This window comes from Carcharhinus amblyrhynchos, chromosome 10 (assembly GCF_965287045.1).
Source record: "Carcharhinus amblyrhynchos chromosome 10, sCarAmb.v2.hapA, whole genome shotgun sequence".
Classification (NCBI taxonomy): Eukaryota; Metazoa; Chordata; class Chondrichthyes; order Carcharhiniformes; family Carcharhinidae; genus Carcharhinus; species Carcharhinus amblyrhynchos.
Genome location: NC_137333.1, coordinates 90,220,428 through 90,239,131, shown reverse-complemented (window position 1 = coordinate 90,239,131; position 18,704 = coordinate 90,220,428). Strand labels below are relative to the sequence as shown.

The 18,704-nt window shown below is 42.1% G+C and overlaps 1 protein-coding gene across 1 annotated transcript; it reads right to left on the bottom strand.

Moving 5' to 3' along the window:
- Window positions 1–221: 221 nt before the first annotated feature.
- LOC145349170 (nucleoside hydrolase-like) lies at window positions 222–14,550 on the bottom strand. Its single transcript, XM_080197592.1, has 5 exons — window positions 14,362–14,550; window positions 10,779–10,958; window positions 5,814–5,925; window positions 3,724–3,860; window positions 222–896 (listed from the first exon to the last, which is right to left on the bottom strand). The coding sequence occupies exons 1-5, from the start codon at window positions 14,542–14,544 to the stop codon at window positions 549–551; spliced, it is 960 nt and encodes a 319-aa protein (XP_080053718.1). The 5' UTR covers window positions 14,545–14,550; the 3' UTR covers window positions 222–548.
- Between the last annotated feature and the right edge of the window lie 4,154 nt (window positions 14,551–18,704).

The window sequence follows — 18,704 nt, the reverse complement described above, 5'->3', positions numbered from 1 at the left end:
TGTGAAGTACTATAGGATATATTAATGTATTAAAGGCGTTACTTAAATAAAATTTGTATTGTTTTGCTACACTTTACCTTTACGCACTGAGCCAAATGGTAAAAGTAGCATGTTACAGTGTTAGTCTGAGCTGAGATGATTCATCCTGCAGTATTAGTATTACAATTGTCTTCAGAAAGTAAGAGAAATTCAACCAACCTGTGTTCTGCTCCTTGCGACTATCCAGTCACAAATCTTGCTGGCGTGCACTTAACAGAAATTGGAAGTATGTGGGAACAGGTTTGCTGCCACCATGAGCAGGGGTCTGCTAATGCTCAATATCTGTATTCATACATGAAGAATTAAAATCGAGAACAAAATAAAAGAGGACACCCAGGGCCCACTGAATCTGATTCTACCTTCAGGAGAAAATCAGAAGAAAGCAGGAAAGAGTAAAGAAATTAAATAAGCATTCGAGCAAAAATATTAGTAAGAAATTTACTACCAACACTTCACACACAGCACAAGAAAATTGATGGATGCTTATGTTCAACTTTCTATGAAACCTGTTATTTCAAAGCATTCATCATGAGCTGTTTAATCTTCTCAATATCACATTTTGTCATTATAAAGGCTTCATTTTGTTTCTTCAGTTGGTTAAGTGTATCCATGATCATCATCCCTCTGGTCACTGATCCCTGTAACTCAACGCTTACTCTATATCGTACATATTCAGTGACAGCACTCTGATCAATTGCAGCTGCCATTGCAAAAGAATCACAGCACAGGAAGCCAGGTCCAAAATACATCTCTTTGTTGCCTTGCCTGCCTTTGGAAAAGTTTTCAGTGTGTGCAGATATCTTCTTCATAAAGCGAGCTTTCTCAGTATCTTGATTTACCCATTCCTTAAAAAACTCCTGTAATGGACACAATGAAAGGCCATCAACTTTGCAGAGCTTCCATGTCACCTAATCATTCAATTCACATCAAAACAATAAACTAAGTTGTCAAGGGTTAAAATCTTTTTTAACACACAGACCTCATCATTTATAAGTTTTTCTTTGCAATTACTAGGTGAATTGTACATTAGCTTATAGGGCAACAGTGAAGAAGCCAAACCCTATTGATATAGGCATTACAGATCTATAATATACAGGCAAGTAGTGGGTTCATTTCAATCATTAGAACCAAGATAATTAAAATCAGAAATGGATAACTGGTCCTTTATATTTATGAAGTGATTCAGCAACTTGTAACTAATAATGAAAAATACTTAAAGGGAGAAAGTTACAAAGTTAAGGGGAAAAGGACAAGGATTAATTTAATAATCTTGAATTATCAAAGACAAGAATGATGGGCTGAATGGCCTCCTCCTGCTGTATCATTCAATGGTTCTAAGAAGGGAAATGGAGAGAGCAATAGTGGAATTCAGCCAGTTAGTGTAGCTAAAATGCAAAACATGCTTTGAATGCAGAAAGTCAAGCAGGTCTCTGCCAAATGCAACGTGCATGGTGCATCCTGACTCTCAGATCATTGGCACGAATGTGTGCTGAAAGCTTTCAAAATGGGTAGATGATGCCATCAATTAGTCTCTAAAGCTGACTTAGTCATTCTGGACTGCACACATCAAGTTAACATCAGCTCTTGAGTAATTCTAACTAAATACCCTCCCTTCATCAACTTATTTAAGGGTTATTTAAAAAGCTAGGGGCCATGAGAGTGCTATTGACTTGCTGTGTCATTGAAGGTATTTTTAAATCTTTTTGAGTTTTCAAGGATGTGGTGCTGGACCTTAACAAGGAGATCAGAGGATCATTTAGCTTCTTAGCATCAAGTTTGTTCCACTATGGGGACTATAGTTGCAAAACCTTTTGGGCCACAGCATGATTTGGAAATGGAACACAAGTAGCAAAGATCAGAGGAAGAGGAGGCTGGATCTCAGTAAGAGACCTAAGATACCAATGGTCATTAGGGAAGTACTTCTACTTTCACCTCAGCCAGGAGCAGGAATTGAGGTAATCAACAAGTTGGTCACTGAATCTCCCACAACCCAACCTATCACTGTAAAGCAGAGTGAAAATGGTGCTAAGAGTGGCAGTGACTGGTCACAAATCTCCTCTCATGTTCTCGTTAGGATACAGCAAAATTCATATCCAGAACCAGCAAGTCACTTTAATTCCTCTAACAACATACTTCCATAAACAGATTTTGTATGGAAGATTTACATTGCTTTTGGCTTTTTACAGCAGGCAGGTAAATAGTAGCCAGCAGAAGAAACCAGTCTATTTTTAAACCTCCACAGCACAGTCTTGTTTACACCTTATATCCACCTCATGTTTTGAATCAGCTTCCTTTCTGGTGTGAACTGCTGTTGCTGATATTGCACAAGTGATTACCATGAAGGTGCAGCAGGTGGTCAGGAAGGCGAATGGGATGCTGGCCTTCATAGCGAGGGGGATTGAATATAAAAGTAGGGAGGTCTTGCTGCAGCTGTATAGGGCATTGGTGAGGCCGCAGCTGGAGTACTGTGTGCAGTTTTGGGCGCCGCACCTGCGCAAGGATATTTTGGCCCTGGAGGGAGTGCAGAGGAGGTTTACTAGGCTGATACCGGAGTTGAGGGGATTGAGCTATGAGGAGAGGCTGAATAAACTAGGCTTGTACTCGTTAGAGTTTAGAAGAATGAGGGGAGATCTAATTGAGACGTATAAGATGATGAATGGGATGGATAGGATAGAGGTGGAGAGACTCTTCCCGCTCAAAAAAGACAGTAGGACTAGGGGGCACAGCCTCAAGATAAAGGGGAGGCGGTTTAGAACGGAGTTGAGGAGGAACTTCTTCACTCAAAGGGTGGTGAATCTCTGGAATTTTCTGCCCGTTGAAGTGGTGGAGGCTGCCTCGCTAAATATTTTTAAGAAGCGGGTTGATGGGTTCTTGATAAGAGAGGGGATTAAGGGTTATGGGGAGAGGGCGGGAAAGTGGAACTGAGCCACAACAGATCAGCCATGATCTTATTGAATGGCGGGGCAGGCTCGAAGGGCTAGATGGCCTACTCCTGCTCCTATTTCTTATGTTCTTATGTAGTTCCACACACATTCCTTTTCCATGGGTTATGCCTCCATTAATATGAACGTAGCCTAGTCTAACCACGCAAACCAGCCTCCCATCCATTGATTTCCATAAGTTTCCCTCTGCCTCAGAAAAGCAGCCAGCATAATTAAGGACACCATACATTCTGGACATTCTCCCATATTTTTCCCATAAAATATACAAAAGTCTGAGACCACATACCAACCTACTCAAGAACAGCTTCTTCCCTGTTGCCATCAGATCTTTGAATGGACCTGCCATACAATAAGCTGATCTTTCTCTAGATATGACTGTTACAATATATTCTGCATCCTCTCCTTCTCCCCCATGTATGTTGTGAACGATATGTTTTGTCTGTATAGCGCGCAAGAAACAATACTTTCACTGTATCCTAATACATGTGACAATAATAAATCAAATCAAGTAAAGCAAAGAAATGTCTGAGTGTATTGGTATGTCTGCTAATACAATCAATGGCAATTTCTAGCCTATTATTGTTTAATAACCCATCAATAATCTTCAGTTTTAAAATTATATCCTTACAATTTAATGTTTTAAATATCTTCAGTTAACTAACATAATCCATATGTGCAGAAGAAGTGTACATGCACTCACCAGTCTTGACTTTGTGTTTAAAATATATTTTCTACATCTTACCCATGGCAGAGCATGACGAAGACAGTATTCCCAAGTGGCGATATAGATTGGACACGCAAAATGATTCAGGACTATGTAAGCTGCTTCAGGATCAGCTGCAAAGTTAAACTCAGAACACATTGTCACATTCCCTCTGCCTGAAAAAGATAAACCTACAAATGAAATTAATTCTACCACGACCTTAAAAGATGTGTCATTATTTTGTGATCTTGACATATTCAGTTTGAGCCTGTTTCCACCAAGTATATTCTTAGTCTACCTTTGGAGATTAAAATGCAAGTGCAAAGACTTGAATAGCTTATTGGAGTACTTGGATCATGCTATCATACAAGCAGATGAAGCGTAGTGATTCAATGTGCATAAAAGTAAGGAAGTCAAGCTGCTTGTGATAATGTTACCAGTGACAGGATGGTCAAGAGGAATGCGCACGTAAGATTGCTAACCCTCCAGGATTACTCGAAAGTCTCCAGAAATTGAAAGTCAATCTCCAGGACATTGCTGTGTGCAACATTGGAGAAAAATTATTAACATTAAGTAAGGATTTTTTTTGTCATTGCTTTTAAACTTTCTCTTGACCAGATACAAAATATTGCAAATGCCTGGAAGCACAGCTGCTACTGAAGAGCTGTCAGCCCTTGATTGACCAGCAGTTCTCAGAGATGGGACATCCATCCTGCAGGACCCAGGAACCCCGAAGCCAGGTTGAGGAAGTGAGCAACGGAAGTATAGTTCCTCAAATCAGAATATAGCACCAAAGAAGTTTAGTGAGCACAGGAAGGGTGAATTGTATCCCACTTTCAGGTGCCAAACCCCATACTGATCATCCCAGCATTCTCCTGTACGGTACTCCTCTTTCCAGCTACTCTTGCAGCTCCTCTTATTCCTCTATTTCCAGGAACCTCTTCACACCCTCAACTGAACAGTGGATATTCATATTCACCCTCATCTTATTAACATTCGGCACTCATCACTCACCAAGATTGTCAGCCTTCACAACTATTGTCATGGCCTCTCCTCCACACAATCCATTCCTTCATATACAGCTCTGCTTTCCTCTTTGGCGAAGAATGTGCACAATTCCAAGGAGAGGCAGAGAACCAGATAGCTACTTAGATGGCTACTGGCAGGTGCATAGTCACCTGATTCAAAATGAAAAGGGCCTTGAATCAGGAGGCAACAGATGTCAGCATTGATTTGCTGTGATAGCCTAAGACTCAGGAATCACTAGCTCTCAGACATGTCAGTGAGCTGAGATATTGCCTGCATATCTTCTGGTGAAATTTGCTCTATGCAGCTAGATTTCTGTGACCACCCTTTTTATCCTATGGAGTGACATATGGCAACTGATACTGCTCCTCAGTTTCTCATCAGCAGTCCAAGGTTGAGCTGAATTCACTGCCCTCACATTGCAGTGAAAGCAGGGAAACTCAGATTAAGGTGAGTCACATATGAGATAGGTAATGTAACTTCCAAAAAGTTGGAAATAAGTTGTAAGTGAAAAAATCAGGCTATCAGAACAAGTGTTGTGGATATTGCCTGGCCAATAGTTATGCAGTTTCTGTTTAAATGCCTCCAAGCCTGTCAGTTTCATTTATCAATGGTTTTCTTTTGCTGTATTCTCACCTTGTTGAGCCTGGTGAATTCCATACTGTTCAGAAAACCAGTGTACTGGCTCTGAAAACTAGAATCTTGGGCTAAGTACATAATTAATTGATAATTTAAATTACTTATCAACAGATTCATGGGGATCAAGAGTAGGTAGCGTCCCCCTCCCCCCATGCGCACGCCCGGCCCAGATCATTTGTACATGGTGAGATAAGCTTCAGAGAATATCAGAATACCATTTTCAGGATTTTCTGACTGACTAGTCGACACTTGGCACATAATGGGCTGCTCAGCTAGAAAGAGCAGGAAGCTACCTTTTTATCCATGCTCCTTTTAGCTTATGCCTACAAGGCAGGCATTTTGGGGAAGATAGAGCAAGGGAAGAAATCTCACACCACTTGATTATCATTGAAAATACATATATGAGATCATGTCTGAAACCCTCTGAGTCAGATAGAATGACGTAACCAAGGTATCTAACATACTTTCCGTGTTTCCTCCCATGATGTATAGATGTTTTAACTTTGATGGAAAGGTGGGATCCATTTTAAATGCCAGGGCAACATTGGTTAGTGGGCCAGTAGCCACAAGAGAAATCTGTAGGGCAATAAACAAATTCTTAACACAGTGACTGAGAGATTGTAAACTTGTAGAACTGTAAAATGTAACATGCTATTTTCATTCTTTTTCAGTTTTGTACATACACATATACTAAGAATTAACTTTGGTAGTACAGATCTTGACTATTGCTGAAAAAAGATGTTGTATCAAAGGCTTTCATCTTGCACTCATCAGGACAATCACAAGAATACCAATTTTAGAGGAAACAAGTTTATGCTGGGTTCCCAGAACATTTGCTGAGTTTCTGGATTAATAGTCTGGCAATAATACCGCTTGGCCATTGCCTCCCCTGGGGTGGAGGCAATGCCATGGAGAATGCACTAGTTGATTGTGACTGAAAGTTAACTGCCATCTTTGTTTGAAATTTAAATCAGGCAGCTGGACTCTGGTCTTACATGTTCTTACTATCTGCAAAGAACAGTGCCATGTGTATTAATATATGTTGGTTCCAGTATACACAAATGTGTCCGACTTACAATTTTAAATTCGTTGTCAGTGTAATTTTTAGCACACTGAGGATTATTTAATGAATGTTTTCCAATTGTGGAATCACATCTGATGCTGCACACTTTTACATTTTGCAGGCAAGGCTAGTTGGGTATGGTCTGTATTTTGCCTGTTGTGAACAGCAAAAAGGACATGCTGTTTGATATTATCCACTCGTCTTTGGGATCTATGCCCTATGTACCTAGCGTCACATTGGCATTGAAATTCACATACTACATTACTCATTTTATGTGATAGGCAGACTGTCTTTTCACATGATGACAGCTTCCCATTAGTGGCAAATACCACTTGTGTTGCTACTGCATAGTAGCAGCTTGAAACAGCTAGCTATGCCTGTTGCTCATGCTTTTGAGATACTTTGCCCCTCCAGGGTAATCTGAGGTAGACTGAACAAAGAACAGTACAGCACAGGAACAGGCCCTTCAGCCCATCAGGCCAATCGTGTTGTCCTATCTAGAGACCCTATTTAGACCCTATCTGTTCTATCTAGAGCATTTATCCCCCCAATTTCCCACCTGTTCATGTGTCCATCCAGATAAGTCTTAAATGCCACCAAAGTTTCTGCCGCAACCACTTCACTTGGTAGTGCATTCCATGCCCCTACCACCCTCTGTGTAAAAGAAAAAACTTTCCCCCGCACATCTCTACTGTACCTTTCTTCCCTTAGGTTGAACTTGTGCTGCTTTGTAATAGTCATTTCTGCCCTGGAAAAAACGCTTCCAACTGTTCACCTTATCTGTGCCCCTCAAAATTTTATAAACCTCTATCAGGTTGCCCCTCAGCCTTCAACTTTCCAGGGAGAACAAACTAGACTCTTTTCAGGGCTAAAAGTGATAGCTATGTTGTTTCTACTGACATTGGTACTCTTGTATCCTGATGAGTGTAAGATGAAAAGCTTTGACTTATTTCAGCAATACTAAGAATGAAGCTTAGATTCAGATTTGTTCAAATTCCAGACTGATGTTCAAATATGCTTGTTCCAATTAAACAGGCTAGTGCTTCACTGGGTGCATATTTGTGCAAAAATCTGACATTGCCAGCCATGTCTGCAAAAGGTATAGGCCACATTAACAGCCAATCCAATAACAGCTAGATGTGAATGGCAATGTACCCTGCCTGGTCCTCCCAGCTTAAGGGAGATAAAAACAGAAAAATGCTGGAAAATCTGACAGCATTTGTGGAGAGAGAGTAGAGCCAACATTTCGAGTCTAGATGACCCTTTGTCAGAGCTGAATTTTTCTGCTTTTGTTTCAGATTCCAGCATCTGCAGTGTTTGCATTTATGTTAAGGGAGACGTTTGATATGTCAGAATAAATGTAAGGTGCTACCTAAAGGAATTGACAGAGTAAATAAAGAGAAATGTGTTCCTTTAGTGAGGAAATAAAGCAGTGAAAGCCATTAAAATTAGTTGTTCAATGGTGTTGTCAGAAAACACATCTTTATATAAAGTGTAGTGATAATCTGAGATTTCTCTGTGAAAAAGATGTATCTAGATCAATTCAAAACTGAGATGGTGAATGTTTTTTTTAAATCTTGAATTGGATGTGTATACCAATGGCAAGGCTAGCATTTGTTGTCCATTCCTAATTTCCCTTTGAATGAAGTGGTATGCTAGATCACTTCAGAAAGCAATTAAGAGTCATCTACATTGCTGTGGGTCTGGAGTTGCATGTAGATCAAACCAAATAAGGACGTCAGATTTTCTTCGCTAAAGGACATCAGTGAACCAGAGTGGATTTTACAACAATCAGCGAGAGTTGTCATGGTGACTGTTATCAAGACTTGTTTTTCAATTCCAGATTATTAATTGAATTTAATGGTGGGAATTGAACTCTTGTCCCCAGACCATTAACTTGAGCTTCCAGATTACCGGTCCAGTGATGTAACCACTACTGTCTCCCCACCAGTGCTAGCTAAGGAAATGAAGGATTACAGAATATAGAACATTACAGCACAGTACAGGCCCTTCAGCCCTCAATGTTGTGCCGAGCTTTGTCCAATTCCAAGATCAAGCTATCCCCTCCCTATAATTCTGGAGTGCTCCATGTGCCTATCCAATAACCACTTGAAAGTTCCTAAAGTGTCCAACTCCACTATCACAGCAGGCAGTCTATTCTACACCCCAACCACTCTGAGTGAAGAATCTACCTCGGACATCTCTCCTATATCTCCCACCATGAATCTTATAGTTATGCCCCCTGGAAAACAGCTACATCCACCCAAGGAAATAGTCTCTGCATGTCCACTCTACCAATCCCTCTCATCATCTTATAAACCTCTATTAAGTCGCCTCTCATCCTCCTCCGCTCCAAAGAGAAAAGCCCCAGCTCCCTCAACCTTTCCTCATAAGACCTACCTTCCAAACCAGGCAGCATCCTGGTAAATCTCCTCTGCACTCTCTCCAATGCTTCCATGTCCTTCTTATAGTGAGGTGACCAGAACTGAACACAATATTCCAAATGTGGGCTCACCAAGGTCCGGTATAGTTGCAGCATAACCCCACAGCTCTTAAACTCAAACCCCTTGTTAATAAATGTTAACACACTATAAGCCTTCTTCATGGCTCTATTCACTTGAGTGGCAACCTTCAGAGATCTGTGGATATGAACCCCAAGATCTCTCTGTTCCTCCACATTCCACAGAACCCTGCCGTTGACCCTGTAATCTGCATTCAAGTTTGTCCTACCAAAATGAATCACCTCACACTTATCAGGGTTAAACTCCATCTGCCACTTCTCGGCCCAGCTCTGCATCCTATCAGTGTCTCTTCGCAGCCTACAAGATCCCTCCACCTCATCCACTACTCCACCAATCTTAGTGTCGTCAGCAAATATACTAACCCCCCCATCAGCCTCCTCTTCCAAGTCATTGATAAAAATCACAAAAAGCAGAGGACCCAGCACTGACCCCTGTGGTACACCGCTGGTAACTGGCCTCCAGTCTGAAAATTTTCCCTCCACCACCACCCACTGTCTTCTATGATACTGCCAGTTACTTATCCAATTGACCAAATTTCCTTCTATCCCACACATCCTTATCTTCATGAGCCTACCATGGGGAACCTTATCAAACGCCTTATTAAAATCCATGTATACAACATCAACTGCTCTACCTTCGGCCTCACACTTAGTTACCTCCTCAAAGAATTCAGTCAAATTTGTGAGGCAGGACTTACCCCTCACAAAACCATGCTGACTATCCCGGATTAAATTGCATCTTTCCAAATGGTCATAAATCCTATCTCTCAGGACCCTTTCCATTAACTTATCGACCACTGAAGTAAGACTAACTGACCTATAATTACCAGAGTCATTCCTATTTCCTTTCTTGAAGAGAGGAACAACATTTGCCACTCTTCAGTCCTCTGGCACTATCCGCGTGGACAGTGAGGACCCAAAGATTAAAGCTAAAGGCTCCGCAATCTCATCCCTTGCCTCCCAAAGTATCCTAGGATGTATCCCATCTGGCCCAGGTGACTTATCCATCGTCAGGTTTTTCAAAATTGCTAATACATCTTCCCTCAGAACATCTACCTCCTCCATCCTATCAGCCTGTATCACACACTCATCCTCAAATACATGGCCCCTCTCCTTAGTGAACACTGAAGAAAAATATTCATTCAACACCTCACCTATCTGTCCTGACTCCATGCACAAGTTCCCACTACTATCCTTGACTGGCCCTGACCTCACCCTGGTTATTCTTTTATTTCTCATATAAGAGTAAAAAACCTTGGTGTTTTCTTTTTTCTGACCCGCCAAGGACTTCTCATGCTCCCTCCTAGCTTTCCTAAGCCCTTTAACTCATTCCTAGCTACCTTGTAACACTCAAGCAACCCAACTGAACCTTGTTTTTTCATCCTTACATATGCTTCCTTTTTCCTCTTAACAAGACATTCAACCTCCTTTGTGAACCATGGTTCCCTCACTTGGCTATTTCCTCCCTGCCTGTCAGGGACATACCTCTCAAGGACACGCAGTATTTGTTCCTTGAAAAAGCTCCACTTTTCATTTGTGCCCATACCTGACAGTTTCTGCTCCCATCTTATGCTCCCTAATTCTTGCCTAATCGCATCATAATTACTCCTGCCCCAATTATAAACCTTGCCCTGATGTGTGACCCTATCCTTTTCCATTGCAATAATGAAGGACACCGAATTGTGGTCACTATCTCCAAAGAACCAAAACAGTTAGATGGTATGATACCTATCAACTATGATATAATTGAATAGTGGAACAGTTTTCAGGGGCTGAATGACCTACTTTTGTTCCTGTATTCCATTGATTACAAGAATTTTATTTCCTGTTACCCTAACATCTCACCTGATTAGCTTTTTCAGTGGCTATTCTTATTAAGGCATTCACTGCATGTTCGGCTTGTATGTGCTCCAACCCTGGAACATTCGTGTCTGGAGAATCACCCAGACCATCCTTTCCATGGTAATGATCAGCATTTAGCTGTTCTCCAAGGAGAGAGTAACCTGCACCTCGGAACACAGGAATCTGCAATTATAAGGCAAATGATGAGTAGCTCTAATGGTGGGATGAACTGCAATGATTGTTACATGTAATAACATTCTGTAAATACAGGGGGCAGAATTTTTCAGATGGCCGGTTTTCTCACCCTTGCACCCAAAGTATCTATATCCACCAATCCCGGCTGCTCTACAGGCATCTTATGCTTTACTGGGCATGAATTGCCTAAGGTCAAGAGTTCTGCCTTCTGAGTTCTGTGTATGGGCAGTCCCTGAAGAAGAGAAGGCTATGGATGCTGGGTTCAGTTAAGCCTGTGGTATCAGTAGAGCCTAGCTGACAGGTCCAGTTCTGGGAGGAGTGGGGGGGGGGGGGGGGGGGGGTGGAAGAGAAGCTGGAGGTGAGAGAAGAGGTGCGACCTAGGCTTGAAAGCCATTGGAGAGAAGGCTAAAGGGGTAGTATTAATTTGTGGGTGATGACTCTGGACACGGGTGAGCCCCAAAGAAGGTCCACCCCCAGCTCCTCCCAGTACTAACCCCTAAAACCCTACCTGACATGGGCTCCCCGTACCACAGATAATATTGCAGCAGCGGTGGGATGTGATATTTTAACTAGCCACTAATTGGCTACAAAGAGCTTCAATAGGACCAAAGATGCCTTCACCATAACCCCGTAAAAAAGGAGAGAGGCTGGGCTGGTGGGTAAAAAGCGTATAAACCATGCTGCATTTTGAGTGCCCCTGACTCCAAATCCACAGCCAGGAGACTAAAATTTCATCCAATGGGTGTGCTCTATCAGGGCCGTGCCATTGGACAGAATTTCTGGTCACCAGGCTTGTCCAGTGCTGACCTTATCTCAAATTCCAAGTACAAAGTCACCTTCATAGAATAGATGGATATATATACTTCCACATTGACAGGCTATTGGCCTTTCCAAATCCTTGCGTCTCTTTAAGGTGAGAGGAGGAAAAAGGCCATAGAAAGAATCTTGTTTCCACCTTTGTCCTCTCAAATATAGTCATTCATTCAGTGATTAACTGGTGGTGATAAATGTGTATTGAGCCCTTCTTCCACATTATGCAGGCATTCTTTATGTTGGTCACAGGAACGGCGGGAATATTGAGATTTTTAACGGGACACATTATCTCACCAGTCCTGCATCTTTTGGTGAAGTCATGATGGGAGGTGGCAAGCACAAGAAACACTGGTCTTATCAGAGGTTTTGACTCTCAGAACATGGTTCTACATCAAATTATGACCCATTCACCTCTCCTCCCCTATTCCCATTATGAAGTCTGCACATGTTCTGCCTTCCTAGGGCCAAGTATTTTGACACCATTTTTCTTTGAGTGCATTTATGTTACACAAAGCGAGCAAAGAAAATCTTACTCTATTTTACTGAATCTTTAATTCTAAACATCAGACCAGACAAAAATATGTAAAAGAAAAATACATTTTACAAATACTGTAATGCAGCTCAGTCTGAACCTGGAATTTTTTTAACAAACAAGTTATGTGGGTAGGGTGATGATACTGTGCTATTTATATAATTTATTCTTCAAGACAAATGTTTTAAAGTTCAGTTTTCCTTTTCTACAAAAAGTATGTCTGGCGAGAATGCAGCAGATGCAGGAAAATAGAATAATCACTAACGTTCTCTAACTTTAACAAATTAGGGGGCAATTCTTCATAGTGCTATGCTGCTTTTGTAGCCAGGAGACTGTAGCAGAGAAATCAGTGTGGAGCTGAATAATTTATTCAAATTAGAATTTCAGTATGCTTAAATCTCATTAGCCAGCCTGGGACTGATATCTCTGGGCCCACCCTTCCCCATCCCCCCTCCCACTATTCTGGCAGAGTTTGGTATAGTTCCCCACTTGCGGGGACCTGGCGGCCTGACCCCACTGGAGTGAAGGGGGACGAATCGACGCCCCCTCCCCCTCCCGGCACCCAAGTCAGTGTTGGGTGTCGGGAGGCATTGGGAAGAGATTCCAGCCAGGGCCCAAAGGGCAACGTGCCAATGCCTCGGGGGTACCTTGGTACTGCCCACCGAGCATAGGGCAGTGCCGGGGAGGCATGGCTTAATAGGGGTAGGGCCTCTGGGACCAATCAGTAGGGTTGAAAGAGGGATCCGTTGCCACTCTGCAATTGGACTGGGTGACAGAGGGAGAGGGTCCAGCGATCACAGCTGAGCAATGGGGAGGGAAGTCAGCCTACTGGGGGGTTCGGACTGCAGGGGGGTGAGGGATCTCGAGATTGGGGTTGCGGGGTGGGGGAGCTTGGTATCGATGCTGGCCCAGGATGGTAGCGGAACCATCACTCGGGCTGTGGGGGTCAAATGGCCAGCGGACAGGGCAACAGAACATGCGCCGATCTCAGCGCTGACTTTCGGCGCATCCGCAATGGCCTGTTCAGCGTTATGCTGCAGGCCTCTCCAGTGAGAATAGGCCCCGCCCACAGCTTTTTGAATTGATTTATGCGCAGAGTGTGGGAGAGAATGCAAGCAAGAGAAGGCGAGCGAGCGACTTCTGGCTTTAAACAGCTCTTTAACCAGTTTTGAAACTCCCACTGAAAAACCAACATAATTTACTCCAGGTTTTATGCAAATGCGACACTTTGAATATTTTGGGGAGAATCGCCCCGTATTGATATTTAACAGAAGGTTAATGGGGTTTTGTTTAGAAATGAGAAAGGATCCTGAGACGTTCTTTTTAATTAAAGTAACGGAAGACAAGTTTAGGTATATGGGGTCATATGGTCATGTGGTAATGATTAATGGGAGGAGCTAGATATGTAAACAATTTCTTTTTCATTGTGAGTTGGTGGCTGGAGCTGTTTAAAGCCAGAAGTTGCTCGCTCGCATTCTGTCGCTCGCGTTCTCTCGCTCTCATTCTCTCGCTTGTGCTGTCTCGTGCTCACTGTCTCTGCAAAGTCTCTCTGATAGCTTCGGGACTTCTTTCACTTATTTATATTAGGTATGCCTGGATTTGCTAACTATATTTCAAACGGGTTTAAGACTTTGGGAAGACTGTTGCTTAATTGGAATTGAAATAACAATAAGCTAGAAATTAGAATTGTTTCTTTTCATGTTTTAAGGTTATTCAACTGTTAAGAGTGAAACTGCTCCAATTTACATTCAAACTTTTATGAATAAAGCTTGTTTTGATAAAAGATTCCTAATTTGTCAGTGGAATTACTCCTGGGGCAAAGCATCCTTTCCTCACATTTACACCAAACAGAAAAATTATTGCGGTCTAGTCTGGCTTCATAACATACCTTGGGGATCTGAACATTAGAAATTCATGTACATAATTGAACTATAATCAGACATTAAGGCGACATTAGATTGGACCAATATGATGATCTATTTCCCTTTGTAATACCTGTAATGTACGAAGAACTCTGTATCTTAATTCATAATTTTCATCACATACCTCTGTCTTCTGACAAATCTTTAGCACCCGGAGTACATTCCTGCACACGTTTTCAATTTTTGTGTTTCCATGAGTACATGTTATACCCAGGATCTGGACATTAGGAGCTGCAAGAGCCATCATCAATGCCTGGGCATCATCCACCCCACAGTCAAGATCTATGAGCAACAGTTTCTTTGCCATTTCAGATTCTGTGGCCACAAAAATAGTATAAGATTAAGTTTAAAATAGTATCAAAACAGAAAATGCTGGAAAATCTCAACATTTGTGGAGAGAGAACAGAGCTAATGTTCATTTTTAAAGTTTATTTGTTAGCCACAAGTAAGGCTTTCATTAACATTGCAATGAAGTTACTGTGAAATTCCCCTAGTTGCCACACTCCATCACCTGTTGAGGTTAACCAGCATGTCTTTCAGACTAGGAAAAAACTGGAGTACCCGGAAGAAACCCATGCAGACACGGGGAGGATGTGCAAACTCCACACAGGCAGTGACCCAAGCCAGGAATTGAACCCAGGCCCCCTGGCACTGTCAAATCTGCTGAGATTTTTCTGCATTTTTTGTTTTTGTTTCAGATTTCAGCTTCTGCACTAATATGCTTTTAAAATAGTACTTGTTGGCTGCTCTCACTGTACATGCATATGAACACATGAGTTAGGATCTAGAATATGACATTCAACTCCTCAAGACTGCTCTGTCATTTGATAAGATTATGGCTGATGTGATTGTGACCTCAAGTCTACTTTCCTGTTTGCTTTCTATATTCTTTCACTTACTAGTCAGTCAAGAATCGATCTAACTCAGCCTTAAAAATAATCGGTGACCCTGCTTTCACTACTTTCTAGGAAAGAAAAATCCACAGACTAATGATCCTCTGAGAGAAAAAAACCCTTCTCACCTCCATGTGAAATGGGATACCCCTTATTTTTAAACTGTGACCCTTGTTCTAGTCTCTCTCACAAGAGGAAACATCCTGTCAAGTGCCCTCAAAATCTTTTATATTTCAATAAAATCACCTCTCATCCGTTTAAACTTCATTGGATACAAGTCCAATCTGTTCATCTTTCCTCAGAAAATAACGGCTTCATTCCAGGAATCACTTGAGTGAAGCTTCTCGGAATTGTTTCTAACGCTATCATATCCCTTCTTAAGTAAGATCAAAACTACACAAATTACTCCAGAAGTGGTTTCGCGTGATGTGCTGGGGTTAATACTTAGGTTTTGTTGAACATTAGTGAATGTCTGTAGGTAGCTGTAAGTATATGAACAGCAAGTATTCTTTATTTGCCGCTGACTGCAAAATCTGTGCCATAATATGTATAAAAAGTTGTTGCTGTAGTTTTATATTACTTGACCCTATGCTTGATTAGCTGAACAACAACTAGGCAGGTCCTTTGCTCCTCGATTCCAGTGTTTTATAGACCTCACGCCCAGTTTTCCAATCCCCACAGTTAGATACTATTTGTGTACTGAGATTTGTTGATGTATATTTTTTCTTCTTTTAAAAATCAAGAATTCACTGCAAAAATGATCAAACATAATAAACAAGAAACTCACAACAAAATGACTCAATCAATATAAACCTATTGAGTGAGATTGGGAAATGTGCCATTTCCACATCTTTCACCTCTTTCAAAACTTGCTCAATTCTCGAGGCTGATCCACAACAAAAACCTTGACTGAATCAAATGGTAGATATTTGGGAGGAAGTTGAAAACGGGCAAAAGCAAATTGGCAAATCTTCAAAAATGGCAAACAGTTGTTAGCATGCCTGCAGTTGGCAGTCGTAGAGGTCGCTGAAGAATCCTGAGGTAGTTAATTCCCGATAGAATCATTCAAACGTTAAGCATCTAAATTAAATACTCGAGGGAACTTTTTTGACATTCCAGAAAGGGATCCTGAATTCATCACTGAGTCCAATACATGCTCAAATTGACCACCTGCTGACCCACTAACATACTATTATGCTTTGCGCCTCTGCGAAGCCTGAGGACCAGTTCTGTTCGTCTGATGTTCCAGCACACCACAGCCTAGTTCAGGAACCAGGAATTTGAGCCACCTGAGTTCCTGATTTTACTCTGTAGGTGGGCAGGTATTCAACAATCAGATTGTCTTACCCAACAGTATATTTCTAATCTTCCTGGCTGTCAGTTTACTTCTGGTATTTTACATCACAGTTAAACATTTAAACCAATTGAGCCAAAATTATGAACCATTTAAGAATGAGGCACCAACACAGCATACAACTTACTTGGTAGAGAAGGTTGTAAAGTTAGTGAGCCCAAGCACAAGGTATCAATTGAAAGTTTTCTGTTTTCTTTTCGTCTCCTTAGAGATCAGATTCTTAACTTTCAATGTTGCTCAACCGTTGATCTTGCACAAATATTTGCAATAGCTTTCCTCACAAGGTAGATGTGAGCACTTTTTTTTCTGTGTTTGTACTTTGGATGAATTTATCCAACAGTTCTGTACTAAACTAATTTACAAAGAACAAAAACAGCCCAGGAAACAGGCCCTTCGGCCCAACGAGCCCGCACCGCCATTTTAACATTACCAGTCCCCCCTCCACCCATGACCCTTATCTTGCTAATGGCATTCCACATTGAGGGAAACTAATTTAGGGATAATTTATTACCTCCAATCAGCCTAATAGCACATCTGTGGGGTGTGGGAGGAAACCGGAGCACCCGAAGAAAACCCACGCAAGCATGGGGAGAATGCGCAAACTCCCACAGACACTGGCCCAAATCCATGTGTCTGCACAGCAAGCAGTGATAGTCACTGAGCTGTCGAGTTGCCCAGCATCTGGTCCAGTTCAAGCACACACTAACGACACGAAGCACTAGGCCATTCTCGAACATCCAAGAGCAGCCCTAGTACGACCCATCGCATGTATGCCCCTCGTTGGACAACAAGGCGGACTGACTTAAAACCTGTGAATTAAGAGAAAAAAAATTAGTATCATTCCACATCCTTTTACATTACCAGGGACTTCCCATGCTAATGAACCTTATTTAAAACAATCTCCCACATCCTCCCATCTCCAACCCACTCGTGCCTGTCTGAGTAACTCTTAAACAACTCCAGCGTGCCTGCCTCCACCACCTTACTTGGCAGAGCATTCCATATCCCCACTACCCTCTGTGTGAAAAACCTCCCTCTAATATCCGTGTTATACCTCTCCCCCCTCACCCTAAGCCCCTCGTACTGTGTGTCTCTAACATAGGAAATAGCTTACCTCTGTTTACTGTATCTATACCCTTCATAATCTTATATACCTCTATTAAATCCCCCCTTTGTCGCCATCTTTCAAGGGAAAACAGCCCCAATTTGCTCAATCTTTCCTCATAACCCAGTCCTTCCATACCAGGCAACATCCTGGTAAACCTCCTCTGCACTCTCTCCAAACTCTCCACATCCTTCCGGTAGTAAGGCGACCAGAACTGGACGCAGTACTCCAAATGTGGCCTAACCAACGTTCTGTACAACTGCAACATTAGACTCCAGCTCTTATATACTATACCCCTTCCTATAAAGGCTAACATACCATAGGTTTTCTTCACAACCTTCTCCACTTGTACTGCCACCTTCAAAGACTTGTGCACTTGCACCCCCAGCTCCCGCTGCGTTCCTATACTCTTTATACGCTTTAACCTTTATCGTACAACTCCCCCCTACATTATTCCGGCCAAAATGCATCACCTCACATTTATCAGGATTAAACTCCATTTGCCATATATCTGCCCAATATACCAGCCTATCAATATCCTGTTGTATTGCCAGACACTGCTCCTCACTGCCCATCTTAGTGTCAATCCAGCCATCTTATTGTCATCTGCAAATTTGCTGATCACACCACTTACTCCGTCTTCCAGGTCATTTATATATACGACGAAGAGAAGAAGTCCCAGTACTGAGCTCTGCGACACACCACTAGTGACAGACTTCCAGCTAGAAAAGGACCCTTCCACTACTACTCTTTGTCTCCTCTTAGCAAGCCAGTTCTCAACCCATCTAGATACTTGGCCTTGTATCCCATGAGCCTTAATCTTTTCTACCAACCTATCATGAGGGACTTTGTCAAACGCCTTGCTGAAATCCAGGTAGACGACATCAACAGCTCGTCCTTTGTTGACCGTTTTTGTCACCTCCTCAAAAAATTCTACCAGATTCGTAAGGCAAGACTTCTCCTTTACAAAGCCATGCTGCGTATCCTTAATCAGATCGCAACGCTCTAAGTGCTCGTACATCCTATCCCTAAGAATCCTCTCCATCAACTTGCCTACCACTGATGTCAAACTCACCAGCCTATAGTTACCAGGGTTATCCCTCCTACCCTTTTTA

Coding starts and splice junctions, on each gene's coding strand:
- LOC145349170 (XM_080197592.1), bottom strand. CDS start 14,544: ATGGCAAAGAAACTGTTGCTCATAGATCTTGACTGTGGGGTGGATGAT. Junction 3,861..5,813: donor CATGGGAGGAAACACGGAAA/GTATGTTAGATA, acceptor TATCTTTTTCAG/GCAGAGGGAATGTGACAATG. Junction 897..3,723: donor TTCGTCATGCTCTGCCATGG/GTAAGATGTAGA, acceptor TGTCCATTACAG/GAGTTTTTTAAGGAATGGGT.